At 39.7% G+C, this 19828-nt stretch overlaps 4 protein-coding genes across 12 annotated transcripts in view; all 4 read left to right on the plus strand.

The window, feature by feature from the left end:
• CG32373 (uncharacterized protein) overlaps positions 1–15743 on the plus strand; it is a 108576-nt gene extending 92833 nt beyond the window's left edge. For 2 of the 3 annotated variants that reach the window (NM_206297.3, NM_168229.3), the window contains 7 exons: positions 13603–13799; positions 13912–14207; positions 14273–14384; positions 14448–14573; positions 14651–15241; positions 15340–15563; positions 15629–15743. In NM_206297.3, the coding sequence (NP_996019.1) occupies positions 13730–13799; positions 13912–14207; positions 14273–14384; positions 14448–14573; positions 14651–15241; positions 15340–15563; positions 15629–15670 (1461 nt within the window). In that variant the 5' untranslated portion in view covers positions 13603–13729 and the 3' untranslated portion in view covers positions 15671–15743. Of the gene's footprint in view, positions 1–13323; positions 13475–13602; positions 13800–13911; positions 14208–14272; positions 14385–14447; positions 14574–14650; positions 15242–15339; positions 15564–15628 lie in introns of those variants that run through there. The other variant, NM_001274605.1, reaches the window with a different exon arrangement.
• CG13685 (uncharacterized protein) lies at positions 3964–7172 on the plus strand. Of its 4 annotated transcripts, none has more exons than NM_139897.3 (1): positions 3964–6419. In NM_139897.3, the coding sequence occupies exon 1, from the start codon at positions 4237–4239 to the stop codon at positions 4984–4986; it is 750 nt and encodes a 249-aa protein (NP_648154.1). In that variant the 5' UTR covers positions 3964–4236; the 3' UTR covers positions 4987–6419. The 4 variants fall into 2 exon arrangements, with proteins under 4 accessions (NP_001261541.1, NP_648154.1, NP_001261540.1 ...); NM_001274612.1 differs by having other exon boundaries at positions 3964–7172.
• On the plus strand, positions 11029–11788 carry CG7409 (uncharacterized protein). The gene has a single exon (NM_139898.2). It carries the CDS (start codon positions 11150–11152, stop codon positions 11612–11614), a length of 465 nt encoding a protein of 154 aa, NP_648155.1. The 5' UTR covers positions 11029–11149; the 3' UTR covers positions 11615–11788.
• Positions 15744–17072: 1329 nt separating the features above from the next.
• Positions 17073–19786, plus strand: Hn (Henna). Of its 4 annotated transcripts, NM_001274614.1 has the most exons (6): positions 17171–17276; positions 17604–17897; positions 18183–18855; positions 18914–19176; positions 19242–19471; positions 19532–19786. In NM_001274614.1, exons 4-6 carry the CDS (start codon positions 19033–19035, stop codon positions 19692–19694), a joined length of 537 nt encoding a protein of 178 aa, NP_001261543.1. In that variant the 5' UTR covers positions 17171–17276; positions 17604–17897; positions 18183–18855; positions 18914–19032; the 3' UTR covers positions 19695–19786. The 4 variants fall into 4 exon arrangements, with proteins under 4 accessions (NP_523963.2, NP_001261543.1, NP_001261542.1 ...); NM_079239.4 differs by lacking the exon at positions 17604–17897 and having other exon boundaries at positions 17073–17276; NM_001274613.1 differs by lacking the exon at positions 17604–17897.
• The last annotated feature ends 42 nt before the right edge of the window (positions 19787–19828 follow it).

The raw sequence follows: 19828 nt of genomic DNA on the forward strand, positions 1-19828 counted from the left end.
CTAGTCACTATTTTGCTATATTTTTATTGGCCAAATTGAATGTTTTTTTTGTTTCTTAGGGGGTGGTTTTGAATATGACCCCGAAATTATGATAATTTATTGCTCCGCTTTATCCGCCATCAAGAAGCTTTAATGATGCACTCTGTTTAATTGAACCGAATCGCTTATGGATTTAGATTAAGGTTATCAATCAGTTCCTATGGAATAACTGTGCAGGTCGATATGGCAATTTGTAGTAAAATCCATTTGGATACATTGGAAAGATATGATATAAAGATATTCATAGTAATAAATGTCCCAGCCAAGTGCATAATTCGTTAGCTGATTTTCTTACGATAATTTAATAGTAGTATTTTTTAATATGAAACCCTTATAGTTGAGCCCTTGTTTACATCTCTTTCAAGTTAGTTCAACTCTTTTCTTTGGCTCTTTAGGTTTGCAGTCTCTTTTTCTCGACTCTTCCGAAGTTGGCGTGGGTGCAAGACCCCTCCCTCTGGCATCCAATATTTTATTTTTTTGGACAAACGCATTAACTGGTTTTCAGTGTTGTTGTGCGTGCCGTGAAATTTATATGTAAAAACTTGTAAGACTACAACAAAGTAAAAACCAAAGCGATTGGATTCGACTGCGGGTGAAGCTTTTGTTGAACTTGACACGATTGTTGCCCATTCAGTTTTTGGTGTGGTTTTTGTTGTTGCCATTACCTTTTGTTGCTGTCGTTCTTCGCATAAATTATTCGAATGTTGTGCAAAAATGTAAAGCTTTGAATATAAAATAAATGCCAAAATATAAACAATTTTAGAGGGATTGTAGAGTGTTAGTAAATATATAGAGGCGCACAATGCAATTAATGAACAATTTAAAAAGTGTGTCAAAAGTCCTGAAAGAGTTATACAATATTTATTAATATTTTTTATTATTACATTTTTCATTATTATCTTTAATCCCCCAACAAGAATCACTTAAAATAAAACGAAGCCTTTGCCAATTCCTTAAAATTTAATGCGACTCTCACACTCGACACTCATTTCAATTCCCGTGCCACATTTCTTTTAATTATTTTGTAGTGCGATCCACATTTAGCCTACTTTTTCGAGAAGCCTCCGCATTTCCCATCCCCTGTGGAAAACCCCTTGTGAATTTGCTCTCCATTTGCGTGCAGCATGTGGATATAGTAATTTAAATATTTATTGCATTTTTTATGCAGGCAACACTTGAGGCACACAAACAACCTCTCCGGCCCAAAACTCTTTGCCTTTGTCTGACCTCAAAATTAAATTCAAATCTCGGGCAAATGGCAAGACTTGGCAGAAGGCAGTTTTACGTCCTTCTTGCTCCTTTTTCCTTTTTTTTTAAAAAGTATTTTGCTTGTTTATTTTCTCATTGGCAAATTGATTGCACTGGTGTATGCGAAAGTGTTGTGTGTGCAGTGATGGGAAATAAACCATTTATTTATTCCATAAAATATTGCCTATAATAGTATATAATTTAAAGTATTAAACACACAATGTTGTGTGATATTTGGGTAGCAATAAAAATGATATTCTCGAACTTTCCTTTCCAATATATTTCTTTTTGAGCCCTTGGGATATAACAATTTATACTTTTGCCATCACTAGCTATCCGTGCATATGTTCAATGGAGTGATATGAAAAACTTCACACGACAATGTAAGGCAAAAAGGAACAATCAGCAAACACGAACTGGATGTAAACACACCCATCTCCACCTCCATTTCCGGCCGTTGGATTTTCCTTCGTATTGATGGCGTGCCTAGGCAATCGCAATTTATAGATAATTTGATACGAAACGTCAGACAGTCGCTCAGTCGGAAGAGTTGGATTGAAAGTGGCACAAGGACAAATCGGGTGGCGGGGTGTTTGACTACATGGCTATTGGGTGGCTTTCGAAATGCATTTCTAACGAATTTTCATTAGCCACCGAATTGCAAATGAATATTTGAATGCACCGATGGGTGGGTTACTGGGGCGTATGCGTAGTTCGTTCTCACGTTCCACATACGCCCCGTGCACACCGGAATGCACAAGAACAAAAGGGGGGCAGCTTAACTGCTGCACCAGAATGTACGAAAAAATGCAATTAAATGGATTAAGCGAGGAAAAAGGCTAGAGTCAAAAGAGGCCAACGTGGAGAAGGTTCTGCCGGTTATCTAGGCCCATTCCACGCTTTCTCCTCGCTTTTCTCTCGTCAGTGTTTGTTTGGCCAACAACAAACCAAAGCCAGTCACAACATTCGAGGCACCTAACAAAAGAGAAAAACGGGCTGCGGAGCACACAAGGATTCAGCCACTCGACCGCTTATCGTCAACTGTCATCGTCTGCCAGTCTCTGAACCCCTGTGCACTGAGAGAAAAAGGTTTTAAAATAATTCAGTGCAACTGTCCTAAACGAACAGCATTGTATGACTGCATTTAAAAAAAATCACCTGTAAAATGCAATTTTAAACGAAAGTAGTATTTCTAAACGACATTGACAGAATACGCATTTCTCAAAAAGCAGTTCCGGTATATGTTTTAGCTTTAATCACACATTTTGTTCAATGCACTTCCTCTCTAAGGTACATGGACATCACTAGGTGTTTTTTTGCAAATGTGAGCGACCGATTGATGAGCATGTGACGTTCCGTTCTGGCCCTTGGGCTGTCTGTCTATCTGTCTCTCCGGCCACATGTCCGTCCGACAATCCGTCCGCTTTCCGGCCTGAAAGTGTGTCAAATAAAGTGGTAAAAGATTTATGCCCTGCACCTCCTTTTCCAGCTGGGTCTCTCGTTCATTCTCTCGCTGTCTATTGCTCTCAATAAGTGGCACAAAGGACGAACGACAGGCGCTCACCGCAGGCTTAAGTGTCTCTAACTGCCAGACAGGACACTCAACTGGATATCTGCCCATATATGCATACCCTTTCGGTGTGTGTGTGTGCCTTGCTGCACTTTTTCACTGGCTTTTTCCCGCTGCAGGGCTGCTGTTCATATCCTTTTGGCCCATGCCAATTTAGAGCTCGAATTTCCTGTTTTCCATTTAAGCTCTCAATTTCTTTCGGTTGACTGTGCTCATAAATAAAGCAGGAGTTTGTATGAACTCATGATAATTCAGTTCTTCTTTAAAAAAGTTAATTGAGTTGGTAGTTCGTTGGCCATAACATAGTGCTATGCACTTAGTTTTCTTTAGTGGACCTTTTTTAGCGAAAATCCAGTTATTTTTAGAAAACCGTTTTATTCGACACGTTATTCCCATCCTTAATTCAGGACTTAACGAGCAAAAATTAAATTGATTTAACGGCAATTTCCAAACACGCAGCCTTCACAGCTCACAGTTGTGCCAACAAATGAATTATTGCGCACTAAGATTTCGCCACCCACTCCTCCCTTAACACAGATACAGATACACACACACACACCCAAATGGGGCTGCAGGGCGGCAGGACATCCCCACCCACTTCTCGATGTCCTTCGCTCGGCAATCCAGGGACGCGCTTGAAAAGGCATGAAAAACGCGAAACCTAAAAAGCGGCAGAGACGTTGGAGGCCAAAATGAAATCATGCAGTTGGCGATGCCCAGAAGCACCAACTAATGACAATAAGGCGCGAACTGGGAAAATCCCTCGTGCCGCCCAACCAGCCACCCACCGAATATCACGCATACACCTCCTTGCCTCGGGTCGCTAACAAAAATATCACGCATACGCCGCGTTGCAACAGCGAAATCAAAACATAAACCCAAATCCAGTGACTGCATCGGGTTTTCCTCAGCGCGTGACCAAAACAGAGAGAGAGAGAACGCGCGAGTGTGAGAGAGAGTCCGCGAGAGAGAGCGTTGTGAGAAAGGCTTTCTCTCACTCACGAAGGAGTTTCCCCATCATCATCATCATCATCATCATGACGATGAACATAAATGCGACGTCGTGTGCCAGTTGAAAATTGCATTTTCCTTCAGTTCTGTTTCAGTTTCGAGTCCGTGCAGTCGTGTTGACCGGAGTGAAAAGCGACGTGGAAAATTTGCAAAAAAAAAAAAAATAAAAAGTTACAAATAATACAAAACAGAGGAAATAGAGAAATAGAGAAAAGTAAATAAGCAAACAAGTGCAGTTTTGTTGGAAGAGAAGTGTGTACGGAAAGGGGAGATTAATCCCTCGGACCTAGCATAGATACCTACATTTTTGGTGGTCCCAAAAACACGGTGTGCTGAAAACGCAGAGAAATCCCGAAGTATCAACAACCATGTCGACGTTACCCTTTTTGCTGAGCGTCGCCGACGAGCTGGACAACATACACTCACAGTCCTACATGGATGACTTTGGCTTGGGCTTCCATCCGCACCGCCAGTACTATCGCACACCCACCATTCAGTTGTCCCTGCCCGCCAGCACCGACTGGACGGGATCGGGTCGGGACTGGTCCCAGACAGCGGGCAACAGGCATACTCGCTACCGCAGCTATAAGTTTTACGATGACTCACAGAACAATCTGGAGGAGGAGGAGCCGCCCGTGGAGGATCCTCAACCCATTGAACAGATGAAGTTGCCACAGCAGTTGGTCCAGCAGACCAACCAGACGATATCGGATCCCCAGCAACCGACGAGTGCAACTGCCACTGCAGCCACAACTCGCAAGGGACTGGGCATGGTCAACTCCCACTCGCATGATGTGGGTGTTGGTGGTCTGGGCCTGAATCTCAAAGCTGACGAGGATGAGGACGATGAGAACATCGATCGCACGGTGCGCATGTATAATTTGTCCAAGAAGTGCTGCAAGAACTACTATCGGCACGCCTTGGAGACCGGACCCGGCGCCAGTGGCAAGGTCAAGTGCAGCAATGCGCGCTCCGAGAGCCATAAGTCCAGCTCCAGTTCGGAGGAAAGCCTCCAGAAGATACCCTCGCCCATAGAGTTCCTCACCTGCTTTCTGGTGAAGAAGTCGCGCACCCCCAAGGCAAATGTGCCAGTTGGGCAGCCGCTGAAGAAGACATAGAACACGGCCCGGCTGCTGCCAGCAGCGATGTCCACTAGGACCTCCACAATCAGCTCCACGGCCACCAGTGGAGCCGTGACCAATGCAACCACGGACACGGATACGACCACGTCGAAGCGCCGGAGTAACTGCTTCTGAATGTTGGCCGGAGTCGGTGTCGTTTGTGGCCAGGCATGGAGTTGGCTCCAGCGGTGCGGGGAGCTTCCCAATTCGGAGCCCGCCTCGTTGCCCTCCACGCGTCTGGGCAGGATCGCGTACTAGGATCATTCGACCGACTCCGATTCGCAGTCAGGGGTATATATATTTGGCGTATGATTTATCACTGGGATAATTTCTGGCTTAATTGGAATTATGGGAATTTATCGAAAAGGAACTTGGAGGGCTAGCGATTTTATTTTGCACTGGAAATCAACTTTGGTAATAAACAGGGCACTTTTAATATAGTAAAATTCTTATAAACTCCTTGAACTTATTGTTTGAATGGCTTTTTTGAAATGCTTTGTAATAAACATTGTACTGAAATTTTAAAACCCTGTTCATCACTGATTTTCAGTGCAAAAAATCCCGTAGCCACAATTTGCAAGAAATTACAGGCCAAACGCAATTTGAAGCTTAAAGCAAACATAATATTACCAATAGAATATAAATAATGATAAACTATTAAACCAACACCGAAACATTTTTGCAAACCAAACACACACAATTTTTAAGAGCCAGATTTATACCAAAATAAGAAGATTCCAGGAATTTGTTAAGCAAACATTTTTTATACAATTTTTTGATACCAAGCAAACGATATAACTTATATATGGATATTATATTAATACTGGGAATGTTTGATTAAATAAAAAAAAAGAAGGAAATTCTAGCTCAACCGAAACCTATAAGCACTATCTATTTCATTTTAACGAGAGTTATAATACTTTCAGGGAGAATTTTATAAACCTATTGCCATTTTACTAATTAATTTAATAATGAAAATTTTCTTTTACATGTTGACTGACTTAAAGGTACTGGTTGAGCTCGAAATTCCTAGCAATTTTATAAATGCTGTTAGCTGTTTTAAGCCAAATAAATTGCGGGCTAATTTAATGGGTCTTCTGAAACACAAACACACACAAAAACAAGGATACACCAATAGCAACGTTTCATTTTCACGCAGACACAGTAAAGTTTAGTTTTCTCCCATTTTTTCCAGCTAACTGAAAAGTGTTGGCAAAAAAAAAGAGAAAATTTCTGAAAAGCTGGGGGAACTTTTGCACAATGTCGGCAAGTGTTTGGGCCAAAAGGGTGGAATGGGGGCGGCAGTGGGCCCCATAAAGAGTGAAACATGTTTTCAATTTCCTTTTTTTCGGGGGACTGTAAACAAGTCAATAGCAAACTACGGCTAAGGACAAACACACAGAAGACCTTGGTCCCAATTTCAAATTACTAAAAAATAAAAAAGCAAAACAGGAAAAAATGAAACGCAAACAAGATTTTGTAGCAGAATTGTAAACGGAAATAAAAACACGTTGGCGGGGCTCGCGTCTAGTTGAATGCTGGAGTACAGATATAGCAGAATAAATATATATTTATAGTTTTGTAGTCAGATATTCTCTTACGTGTTCTAAATATATTCTAAATGTTGGAAAATAAAATATTTCAAATGTATTTACAACTAATCAAGAAGATCATTTTATATATATATCTATACTATATGTGTAGTCACACTGTTTGCACTTTTCAGAGTTTAGAAACGAAAAACATATAATACAAGTACGGCAAATATATCTATGTATGTCTCAAAAATCATAGCTTTATCGCAACACAAAATTTGAAGTCGAAACTCAGCATCATATTTCTCAGATAATTGTAATACCTAAGAGCTCCAAGTCGAAACCACATAAAAGCCACAAACAAAAAATGTTAATAAAAATTACCTAGCTGTAGTTTGCAATAACGATTTTTGCCAGTAGCTCTTGCAGAACTTTTATCTAGATGGAAAAACATTTTAACATTGGCCAACTCGGCCACCACTCATCTAACCAATGTAACCGAAGTAATTTAGACGTTCCTCAGAACACGATCATTTGCATGGCAATGGAAAACCTCTCGTAACTACATACTTTATCAACAAAGAAAACACTCAACGCATATCATTCCAATACAATAGATTTCAGCTAAATCATATTCAACTTGAGATTCAATAAATAAATATGCGAAAAAATAATGTGAAGAAATAGTTTCATTATATAGACATAATAAACTTATATATAAGAAGTTTGAGTTATTTATTTGTAAGGTTCTACCTAAAACCCTCCTCTTAATTGAGCAGTTAATTTTATATAGTATTATGGTCTTTCTTCGCCCAATTTCGCACAAAAATTAAATACAGTTTTCATTGCCAACCAAGCTTTGCTTTCATTTCGGCCCTGACAGGCTGACATGCAAGGTCATAATGCGTCCTTCACACAACACTTGTCACTTGCATTAATTTTACTGTCTTGCCGCCTTTTTTATTTTGGCCAACTGACACTCAAAACTGTCCGAAGGCATTTACAAATTTTCAAGTGCAAGCAGGCGAGTTTTTGTATTGTAAACGCTGACCTTTGGTGACTCATAAGGTTGGCATAAAGTGTCCTTAGGCCGTGTGTGCATCTCGCCCAAGGATGTGTCGTCATGAAATTCGTCGTGGAATTTCAAATTAACTGCAGTGAGCGCGGTGGGATGAGTCGTGTATACCCTGTAAAAGTTATATTGTGTGTATATATGTCAATCCAGCACTTTCCATTTCGGTGTTTGGCGTTGTTTGGCCATCACGTCCATTGGGTTCAATAGCACAAAACAAAAATAGAATAATAGACCGGGCCAAGCGTTATTTGTACGCCTTCTGGCTACTACGTCCGCCTTCTTCGTTCACAGTGCAATCCTTTAGAGTCCTGCCTGCACCGCTATAAATAAGTTCCTCATTCGTATGCAAACAAGTGCAGCGGCAGGACGAAAAGGGCGAGCCTTCGCCTTTCGACGGGCGTGACTTGCGGCATAATGGGCGAGTTTCGAAATGCAGTTGCAGTTCTGGATTTTGTTGAAGGTTGCCTTTTGGGTATGATAACTATCTCACAATCAATGTGAGTATATTCTCTGCAGCTTTATAATAAATTGTGCAGCCATTAAGTAGCTAAAGTTTTAGCGGTTTCTCATTGCAAGTCCTTTTAATTAAACGTATTATTTTCATATAACATTTATTGATTTCCACTTCGTTGGTTAAATGAAAAGCGATATATATTTATCTCGTTTAAATATGAAAATACATTTTCCAACTGACTGAACTTAATTGAATATTCAGTTGATTTAATGTGTAATCTGATTTTAGTAGGTTTTCTATTTATAAATATTTTCAGTTGTGCAAATGTCATTAAATCAGTTTTTTTCGGCTATTATTTGGGGTATATTTTAGGGTATATGAGGATCGGCTTTTCTGCTCCATTCCTTACACTTTCTCAGGGATAACTCTTGCCAGTTTTTTGGCTCTGTTGTGGCAACTTTTGTTGTGGCTGCTTTTTGGGGACTTTTTCTTCGGAACTTGCGACCTACAACCTACGACCTGCAGTGTTCACTTCGCTTGGCCAATTACGGTTTTAAGTCCTGCTGGCTCCTCGTCGTCCTGTCTTTTTCTCCGACTTGAACTTTTGCTTTCGTTTTGCCCATACTTTTGTGTTTTTCCCCTGCCACAGATTGCCCCGTCTTCTCCTTGGCAGGCGTCGCATTGCAGTGGCCTGTTGGCCAGGTCGAATGCACCTGCTCCTGCACCTGTTTGTTGCCCTTTTGCGGCTGAATGTTTAGTGTCTCGGGGGCCATTTATAGTTACGCTCGACTTCATCGCGCGGCGACTTCATTTGCCACGTGAGCGATGTACCTTATTGATTTCCGAGACTTAATTTGCTTGCCATTTTAAACTACAGCTATTACTCATACGCCACGTTCGCCATGACCGTCTTAAACTTTTGTAGCATACTTGTAGGCTGAATAAGTAATAAGTAATATTTAAAATATTTAAGAATTCATCTCTCTTTTGTGTATATGCAGTCATCTGTTTCCTATCCACGTCCATTGGCACCATGTTAAATGACTAAGTTCATTCCCGTGCTATTGCTGAAAACGATTTAAACATATATAACCATAATCATGAAAATCGGGGGAATGACCTCCCTGTGGGAATTAAGAATGGTGAAGGTCGCGGTGGGTGTGTTTTGCTAATGATGTTTACGATTATAGAAAGTCATCTCTTAGATAATGCCCCACACACAATCGATGCCAAAGAAAGTTGTGCACAACCCACACCCACAGGGATTCGATTCTGATTTTCATTCGATTTTGCCATAAAGTCAAGCAAATTAGTAAATTGCTTTGTTTTGGTCTAATGTATTGTTGTTCCGCCAGCTGCGGCACTTCAATTGGTTTTCAATCGGGAATTTTCTCTAGACTTGACACTCTAGACACTGATAATACAAAAAATAAGTATAAATATATAAATATTTAAATATTAAAATTTAACTATTAAATTTTGTTCGTACGGATTTTAAAGATGTTAAATACTTATTTAGCATATGTGACTATATTTATAACAAATAAGAAATTGGGTAATATAATTTATAAGAACAACGATAATAAATACTTTTTACTTACTTATTATAATATTAATAATAATATTATTTCGAACTTGACACAACGTATCTATTTGTGTGCCTTCGACTGTCTTACGATGTGCTGCATTACAAACCTATTGAACTAGTCCGATGGCAAATGACTTAATGTACAAATACATGCTTAAATGCCATCTAAATTGCGAAACTGCGAAGCTTGTTATAATTATTATAAAACACACACAAAATCTAATGCCAGAATAGCAATAACAACACCGACGGCTGGAACAACAAATTACAGCGACATATGGGGTGGGCCAATCCCAATCCGATGATTGTGTTACGTTACGGGCACGGGCTTTATAAAGAGGGGCAGGCAGGTCAGGCCCATAAATGTTCCGTAGATGTCGCATCCATCGACTAATCGTCAAAAAAATCGTCAAAATTTTTTTTACAAATTGCCCTTTTGTCATGACAAACTCAATCCCCCTTTTATGTTGCTGTATCTATAGATTGTGTATCTGTAATCCGCGTATCTCTGTTAATTTCTATCGTGTACAAAATTTAAAGCCGAATTTGGTCAAAAAGTGAAAAGAATCACATCCGTCAAAGAAATGTGTTGGTTTTTATTTGGGCTTGCTTTGATTTTGTTTTTTAATTTGCAAACGGAAGCAAAGAGTAATTAATTTCAAAATACGAATTCTGCCAACATTTTTTGGAATGTTTCCACCGTTTTTAATGCGTTGCCGATATGGGAGAATGATTTGGTAAATGAAAGAGAAAAACATAAACAAATAAGGACACGCAAACATCTGCATCATTGGAAAGCAAAATATGTATTTGTTGGATAAAAAACGAAAAATTTTCAGCATATAAAGATTTTTATTTCAAATCTACTGAATAATTAGCAGGTTAGCAGTACCTTTGGAGAACCGCTGAAAATTTATAGCCTCTACGGAAACTAGTCTGCAAATCAACCCACCCAGCATATGATCTCGAAGCGCCTCAAGGAAATAACATGCAAAGGCATTTTTTCGACCCACAGCCCCATTTCCTTATATACAAGCGTCAATGCAAAGATAAACAATCGAAAACATCGCCCAGTTTTAACGCCACTGTAACTGCAACTGGTGCACTGCGGTAAAAAAATCGATGAATTATATTTAGAGCATTTATTAAAAATTTTATAACTTAAATTTCATAATCACACAACGTTTCAGATGTAAAAACTATATTTAAGATGCAGCAGCTTGCCGTATTTTTTGAATTCCTAACTGGGATGCCGCTTTTTTTTTTGAACAGTGTGCCTACTACGTCACAACTGTCATTGGCTATTGACTAGAATCTGTGTTGAGCCGAGCTGATCCCACGGGGCGAAGCTTATGGCTATATAAGCGTCGACTACTATCGTTTCCAAGTTTAATTTGCTCAGAGCAGAAAACGCGAGTGGACGTCTATCAGAAAGCGCGATAAGTGGAAAGTAAATACAAACTAGCGTTGCTGTTGGTCCTGTCCTAAGGAATAATAACTACCACAAAATGGCTCTTGTCCCGGCTACAAACAATACGGATTGGGATTACTGGGATTACCGTCGTCGGCTGTGGCGCGATTGGGATTTGAACGACTGGGACTTGCCCTACTGGAAGCGATCACTATCTCGCGTTGGATCCGCACCCGATCTAAGTCGGGTAATTGTCGGAAAGGATGGTTTCGAGGCCAATGTGGATGTGCACCTGTTCAAGCCCTATGAGATTAGCGTGAAGACCTCAGGCGACACTGTGGTCGTGGAGGCCAAGCACGAGAAGCGACGTGATGGTGACACCTTCGTGGGTCGCCACATCGTCAAGCGGTTCGTCCTGCCCCGAGGATACTATCCCAACGATGTGCGATCGGAACTGTCGTCCGATGGCATACTTACCGTCAAGTGTCCGCCGTATTTGACCAACGAGCGGAGTGTGTACGTCCGCCAAGTGGGTCCTTCGTATCTAAGCATCAAGAACTAATCACAGTCTATAGCATCGTAACTCCGTGTTTTGTTCTTAGTTACTTTCTGTTGGAGCTAAAATTAAGACAAAAGTAATGCACATATTTCTAAGACTAGAATTGGACTCTTTTTGTTATTAACAAAGCAACGTTTGTTTAGTTAAATAAAATAAAAGTTTAATTTATTAATAATGAATTCAGACTATCTTATTTGGCAGTGGTTTCATTCCTTTTCTTTTCCCAACCGCCAGCGGATGTGTTCAACTTGACTCGAAGCTTTAAAACAATGGCCAAGAAGATGTCAACATAAATTGACTCAAGTCGTACAAAGAGAGAAAAAGCCATCGTCTGACCAAACAAACAAGTATCCGCTCGAATATAGTCAGTATCTTCCGAGCATTCTTACCCAGAGTATCTTTCATATGGGTAAACACTACGCCCTCGAGCGATTTCCGTAATTTGCCAACTAAGGTTAACTTCAAATGTAAATGGGCCAATAAACAACAACAGCTTTGAGCCAAAACCTACACGTAGAAGTTACACATGTGCTCCACCTGGAAATAGCCAGAAAATAGAGCTGGGAAAATTAATCTAGTTTAAATTGACCATAGAAAGTAACGAGAATCACGCGCACACAATATTTCTACAAAAGCATGGGATATTATATATAGTTATGTATATTTTAAAGAATTATCTTCTAAATATAAATATTCTTGATCTAGAAGACATGAATAGCAGCAGTTCCCCAAAAACATGTGTTTAAAAAAAGAAAAGAAGGCACGGTTTTTAAGCATATGCTATCATTATACAACAAAAATTGATTGACTACAGAAAAACTTGCCTCTGACATATTGCTTTTCCTTATCATAAGGCTACGGGTGAGAGATACCCTCTAATTACATTTGAACAGGAAATCAAATACATATATGAACATTCGGTCTAAAATCCAAATCTAAAGAGAACATTTTGGAACGGTACGAAATGTTTACCTACATTTAATGTATTTGTTTGGGTCTTTATCTAATGAACAGTCAAACCAAAAGATAGTCTTATCAAAGCTCTGAGTAACCGATTTTTGCCAAAAATATATGTAATAACAAGTAAAAACTGCATACCACTAACACTTGAAAAAAAACATTTAAAAATTTGTTTTATTTCTGAGCAAACACCACCACGAGAAAACATTTTTAAATGAGCGAACAAAGTCACGCCAATCTGCGACCCAATAAAATTTTCAATTAGGTGTAAGCTCTAAATGTTTTCAGTTCTTTTGAGCAAAATCGATTTGGCACTTAAAATGCAATTCATCAATGAAAAATTCGGACAAAGGAAAAATTGGGTTTCCTATCCAAGTAGTGGGGATCGGGTGGCATATATATATATGTATATATATATATATATAAAATATATATAGAGAATAACATGTTTGCTCGGCCAACCAAATAAGTCTAAGAGTAACACACCTACGCTAGATTTCTATTGTATTTAATTTCGTTTAATTAAAATCCATTTACAGTATGGCGAGCAGTTGCAGCGGCGCATTTGATTTCGATTGCGAGTTTAATTGATGTAATGTCAGCTTATATAGTTGAATAACATAATTTAACACTTAGGTTTAATAATCTTCTGAAAATGCTTATACCCTACTGATAATGGGTACCGAAATAGTATTTTTGCCTTGCCGGCCAAATACCTGATAATTCAGTTTGTCGTCAGTTTTCCTTTGGAGCGATTCGTTGTTTGCCGATACGTTAATAAATGAATATTAAAAAAAAGGGTTACGGCATTAAAAAAAAACCTATATATTTTGTAAATAATTATCTTAACAGTGTTTACATCAAACATACATTAAAAGTGTTGAACATGGTAACGGAAAAAAAGTAAAAATACATGTTCATAGATGGCAACTAAAATTAAATACAATTACTAACATCTGTTACTCACAATATTCTAAATATTGTAAATATTATTGCGTTTATTTTTTAATTAATTAAGTGTGTACTTTTAGGCAGACATTTTAATGCAAGTTGGTGACAAGCGCCTCAATGGGAGACACTTGATTAAACAAAACGTTTACTTTCGGCTGATGTTTTCTTAAGTAATCCAATCATGAACATGTTTATATAATTATTGAAATGGTGCAAAACAGAATGTCGACATCAGTGATTGTTTTGTACGCGCTTATGTGTATCGCATTTTCCACAGGTATGTTGTGAATCCATTATAACATAACCATAAGTAAGAAAAATTTCTATTATATACAATTATTTATTTATTTATTTGAATTACATTGATTTTTAATGCATTAATTTTACAGCTTCGTTAAATGATATTCCCGAAATCACCCCCGCAATAGATAACAATTTATCTTTTCAATACGACGATACCTGCTGGACTCCTCCGAGGATTAAAAATGCTAAGGCATCCGTCAAACTTCGCCGAAATGGGGAACATGTCTTTCTTGTGACCTATTATTCCTGCCGCGTCAACTACAAACTCAAACGTGCCAAAGATAATGCACTCTATTGCTCAAATGGTATATGGCTTGGTTTGAAACCCAATTGCATAAAGATTGGTAAAGGAAACACGCATTCAATGAAGCAAAAAAAAATGGTAATGATTTTTTGGAAACTGATCTCTTGATCATAAGATACATTTATAAGTCGTCTTTATTGTAGAGATGCAGGATTGATAATGGTGGTTGCGCTCATATATGTAACAGATCAACTCATAAATGCGAATGCTATGAGGGTTATACACTGAATTCCACCGATTTAAGAAGCTGTAATGGTAGGTACACATTTTTTAATCAATATATCCTTAAGATACACTAAGCTTTATCTTCTGTTTCAGATATCGACGAGTGCAAGGAATCGAATGGCGGCTGCTCTCAAGTTTGCAACAACCTTCCTGGTGAATTCATATGCACCTGTAATAGTGGTTTTGAAATAGACGAAAGTGATGAAAAAACTTGCTTGGGTAAGTACTAAAAAAATTATGTCGAAATCTATAAGCAAAACAAAAAAATACCTATAAATTTACTTACCACCTTCTAGACATTGATGAGTGCGCTGATCCCGAACTATCGTGGGACTGTACGGCTGGATGTAAAAACCTAAATGGAACATACAAATGCCTTCCGTCACTGGTGGGCAGAGTTGAGCCCACCGACGGCGATGGTTTCTCCCCGGGTGAAATAGTGTGCAAGTCCGGATTCAAGCTGTCCGACGATGGCAGTGAGTGTCAGGACATTAACGAATGCGATTTGGCGGATATTGATTCAGATTCTTGGCGAATGACTTACCGTTACTGTGAGCACAAATGCGAGAATACGGTAGGTTCCTATATCTGCCATTGCCCCCAAGGATATCATCTACTCGATGATCAAAATAGTTGTATTTTGGATGGCTCCAAATTACCGCCATCGAAAGACGCGCCTGTCAGTCAGGAAGCACCAAGAAAGGATATATGCCCTTTGTTTAAGGGACCAGCCAACGGAAAGGCTTCTTGCGATAAGTATCTCCAAAATGGCTTCAACTACACTCGTTGCAATATTACCTGCAACGCGGGTTATATCATGCAGGGCTCACAATTTGCGGTTTGTGGACACACCGGACTTTGGTCTAGTCCAGAAGCCAAGTGCGTGGGTAAGTACACATCAATGTACAATGTACAAACAATTTAAGTTAGTGCTATAGGATTTTATAAGACACATTATGTATTTGCTATTGCATCCTATTTCTAGAATCCCTCGCATTGAGTTGTCCAGTTTTGACACCCCCTCGCAATGGACGTTTCTATCCTGCAAGCTGCAATAATGAACCATCCAAATCACTCGCGATTTGTGAACTGTTATGTGATCGAGGCTATTTGCCCAGAATGGACACACAGCTCATTTGTGCGGCACCATGGGGCTGGATCCAAAGAAGATGGCAGGACAATGTGCCACAATATGTGTTTCAGCAATCAGTAAGACTGAGTAACCTAACTATAACACATATTTACATTTTACCTTTACGCATTTAATTTTTTAGGTGAAACAGGACGAGGGCTGCGTGAAGATCGCTCCGCCTTAACCGGATTCCACAAAGCCGTTAATTTATTTTAACATATAAAACGACAAAAAAAATAAAAATAAATTTAACCTACACTCCTGCACTGAAGCGTGCATTGATTTTGTATTGACTATCAGTCTTGGTGTGTAAAAATCAATGAAGATGTAAAACTTTTGACATGTAGAACAGATGTTTAATATTCTCCGCTGAAGACAAATCTTGTAAGCAAACGGTACAGATAGGGCTTGCTTGTTTTTCGGATGTTTAAGCATCGTCATCATAGATCACTCCCATTTCGTCTTGATTTTGGAGTGTATTGAAAGTGGATTATCAATTCGGTCTACATAAAATATTAGCCTTAATACCCTCATTGTCTTCAAAAATGACCTGATTTCTTTGCCTACTTTTGGGCCTAAATCAATGCTTTTTAGGATTGACAAAAAACATATCTAAAAATAGAAATAAGAATATTGAAACATTTTATGTCGGAAGTAAAGACATGGTATAGATATGGTTTATTGCTTTAGCTTTTGTAAGCTCTTGTAATATTACATCAGCTTAAATTTCGGGGTTATCTGTTGACGTGCTTATACCGAGTGAACTCTGAACTTGAAACAATAATAAACCTACTCATAGATTAACAATTACAAGTGGGTACCACAATGTAAGTCACCTAGACTTAAGGAAAGCGTATTACCATTTAAAAGACAAAATCCGACAAAAAGTTCGGGTGAGTGTAACGATTGGACTAATTGATTCCAGTCAATCTGATGTGGACCGCAAGTATAAAAAAAAAACCAAGAGTAGCGCGTGCCAGGCCCACTTGGAGCTATTCACTACTGAAATAATTGCCCTGAAATGCCGTTGAACTCGTTTGGTTAGAACCTGTCATTAGAAAAACACAGCCCAGATTATTCAGTATGATTTTTTGCAAAACAAAGCAAATCTAAAACTAGCTGAAATAATGTTTTGTTAATTTGGACCCCAGCAGAGGGGCGAGTCTTAGCTGATAATATTTCCAAAATACAGTGGAACATGCGAAAAGGAAGTGCTTTGGGTTCTTCAAAAGTAAGAAAACATTGTTTACGATATTATATTTTATCTATAGAAAACTGTGCCTAAGTTCCAGGAACACAGATCTATAACATTCAAAACTGGTTTTTCGAATCAGGCGTTCCTTTTTTTCGTATTTTGAATTATGGATGCTAGACTGTATTTAAGCCTCAACATTTAGATTTGATCGGCTAGACGACGGCTTCTGTAATGAAGCTGAATACTGAAATGGGATTTTAGGCCCATCGAGACACTGGGCACTGATAACCCCGCAGCCGCAGAGCCATAGCCGCGATTGGATCGCATGTGGATGCCGTTCCAAGATCATTTACTCGCCCGATTGCCCGCGATATTATTTGTATTTTTTACTGGTTTCAGTTCGGATTGATTTTCGTTTGGGCTCAGCTATGGGGCCTATCGAAAAGTCTATTTAAGCGCGCGATTCATAGAGAAATTAAATCAGTTTTAATTCGTTTGCTGAACGGATCGTTCGCCATCGGTTTTATTGTACTTATCAGTGGAGAAACCCGAGAATCTTGTGAAAATGTACCAGCGGCAGGTCTCCTTTGATAAGGTTTGTTGCTTCGGCGAGAGTCCTCTGTGCACCCGGTATAGAAAGTGATCCGTAAAATAGCTAATAAATTAAAAACAATAACAAGTTTATTATTCTGCGTTCTCAGCATGAACTTGTCCAACCTTTGAGGAAAAAAAATTCAAATAAAATATAATTTTATTATTTTGATTGAAATGAGAATGCGGATCTATAATGTATAAAACCTGTCATGGAATTGGGTTAGTTCGCAATAGTTCTAGACAAAGGAAAACAGAGTGGTGTCTGGGACTCCTAGTGGTTTATTTTATTTTCGCTCCTAAACAAGTAGTTTATTAATGTGTTTTGTAGAGTAAAACCTGAATTAAGACGTCAGGCGCATATATTGGAAGTAGAAACAGTACAGCTTAATAAGATGTCATATAAATACATTAAGAACAAATAATTCAGCCCTGTTAGAGGACCTTGTTATGGCTCAAGATCTTGCAAAGTATACTACTTGGGAGACCTTCCCACAGATACAGCACACCAAGTTCTAGGCCGAGTCCTTGGCAATATGCGCTGATTGCCATTGCGGTCGGACCTAAACCTTCAATATGGGGGTTCAAGCCAAAACACAAACAATCTCAATGATGCAGATCTGAGGCAAGTACTACAATTACAGTTCGTTGGCTCATATAAGGCTTCGGTTAAATGATTATGCGATTTGGGCCCTGGTAGCCTCTGTAATAGGAGATTTGCTGATAGACATTGCATAGTCATAAGAGCAGAGAAATATTATCTATATTAAATAGTTTGGCTTGACTGCTCGTTTAGCCCAGGTCACTCGGAGTCAATCTGTCAAATTTCCAATGATGCAATGGCTGTTTTCCCAAACAGCAAAAATATAAACCGTAAATATTTTTTAAATTACCAATGAATTTATTACAGCCAACGCGCGTAGAGGATTCGGCTTACATAGTCGAGGGTGTAGATATTAAGGAGGCCAGGAACACCTGTCTTCTGTTTTCGCCCAAGGATTCGTCGTTGTCCAGCGGAGCTTTGGCCAACATTTTGGCCATCTTCAAGAAGCATGACATAAACCTGGTGCATATTGAGTCGCGTTCCTCGCTGCGTGTTCCCGGTTATGAGTTTTTCGTGGAGGCCGATGGAAAATCGGGAGCCTTGGGAAAAGCCATCGAGGATGTGAAGGAGCAGTGTAGCTACTTTAACATCATTTCGCGTGACTACAAGGATAATGCCACGGCTGTGCCCTGGTTCCCGCGGCGTATACGCGATCTGGATCGTTTCGCCAATCAGATTCTGAGCTACGGATCGGAGCTGGATGCCGATCATCCTGGTTTTACCGATCCGGAATACCGCAAGCGTCGCAAGTACTTCGCCGACATTGCCTACAACTACAAGCATGGCGAGCCCTTGCCCCATGTGGATTACACCAAGGAGGAGATCGAGACCTGGGGCATTATCTTCAGGAATCTTACGAAGCTGTATAAGACACATGCCTGTCGCGAGTACAACCACGTCTTTCCCTTGCTGGTGGACAACTGTGGATTCCGAGAGGATAACATTCCCCAGCTGGAGGATGTGTCCAACTTTTTGAGGGGTTAGTTCGATTACTGCCCATTAGATAGAATTCGTAACATTAAATTGCTGCACTTCAGATTGCACAGGTTTCACTCTGCGTCCAGTGGCTGGACTACTCAGCTCTCGGGATTTCCTGGCTGGACTGGCCTTCCGCGTCTTCCACTCCACTCAGTATATCCGACATCCCAGCAAGCCCATGTACACACCGGAACCAGATGTCTGCCACGAGCTGATGGGCCACGTGCCGCTTTTTGCAGATCCAGCTTTTGCCCAATTCAGTCAGGAGATCGGGCTAGCTTCCCTGGGAGCACCCGATGATTACATTGAGAAATTGTCCACCGTAAGTGGCTCTTTGCTCTAGGCTAACAAAGGATAACTGTGTGATGCGTGAATTCTTTCTTTCAGATCTTCTGGTTCACTGTTGAGTACGGCGTGTGCCGCCAGGAGGGTGAGTTGAAGGCGTACGGAGCTGGTCTGCTGTCCTCCTACGGGGAACTGGAGTATTGCCTCACGGACAAGCCGCAGCTGAAGGACTTTGAGCCGGAGGTCACTGGCGTCACCAAGTATCCCATTACTCAGTTCCAGCCTCTGTACTATGTGGCCGATAGTTTCGAAACCGCCAAGGAGAAGACCATGTAAGTTACTAGGCCTAAACATATCTAACGAAAGTGTTAAATAACTTGAATTACTTTTAGTAAATTTGCGAACTCGATTCCCCGACCCTTTGGTGTTCGCTACAATGCCTATACTCAGAGTGTTGAGGTTCTCGACTCGAAGCCCCAGATTTCGAATCTGATGGACAACATTAACTCCGAGTTCCAGATTCTTCAGAATGCCGTTGCCAAGCTGCGCGTCTGAGTAGAATTCATATACATTTTTTACTCCCTCTCTTTACTTACTATTAAGAATGAATCAAATAATAAATAACATGCAATTATGTAAGTTTTTGTAACTGTTTTTTGTTTTGCTTTATTACAACTCTGTATCGATAA

The sequence above is a fragment of the Drosophila melanogaster genome, chromosome 3L, assembly GCF_000001215.4.
Source record: "Drosophila melanogaster chromosome 3L".
Taxonomy (NCBI): Eukaryota; Metazoa; Arthropoda; class Insecta; order Diptera; family Drosophilidae; genus Drosophila; species Drosophila melanogaster.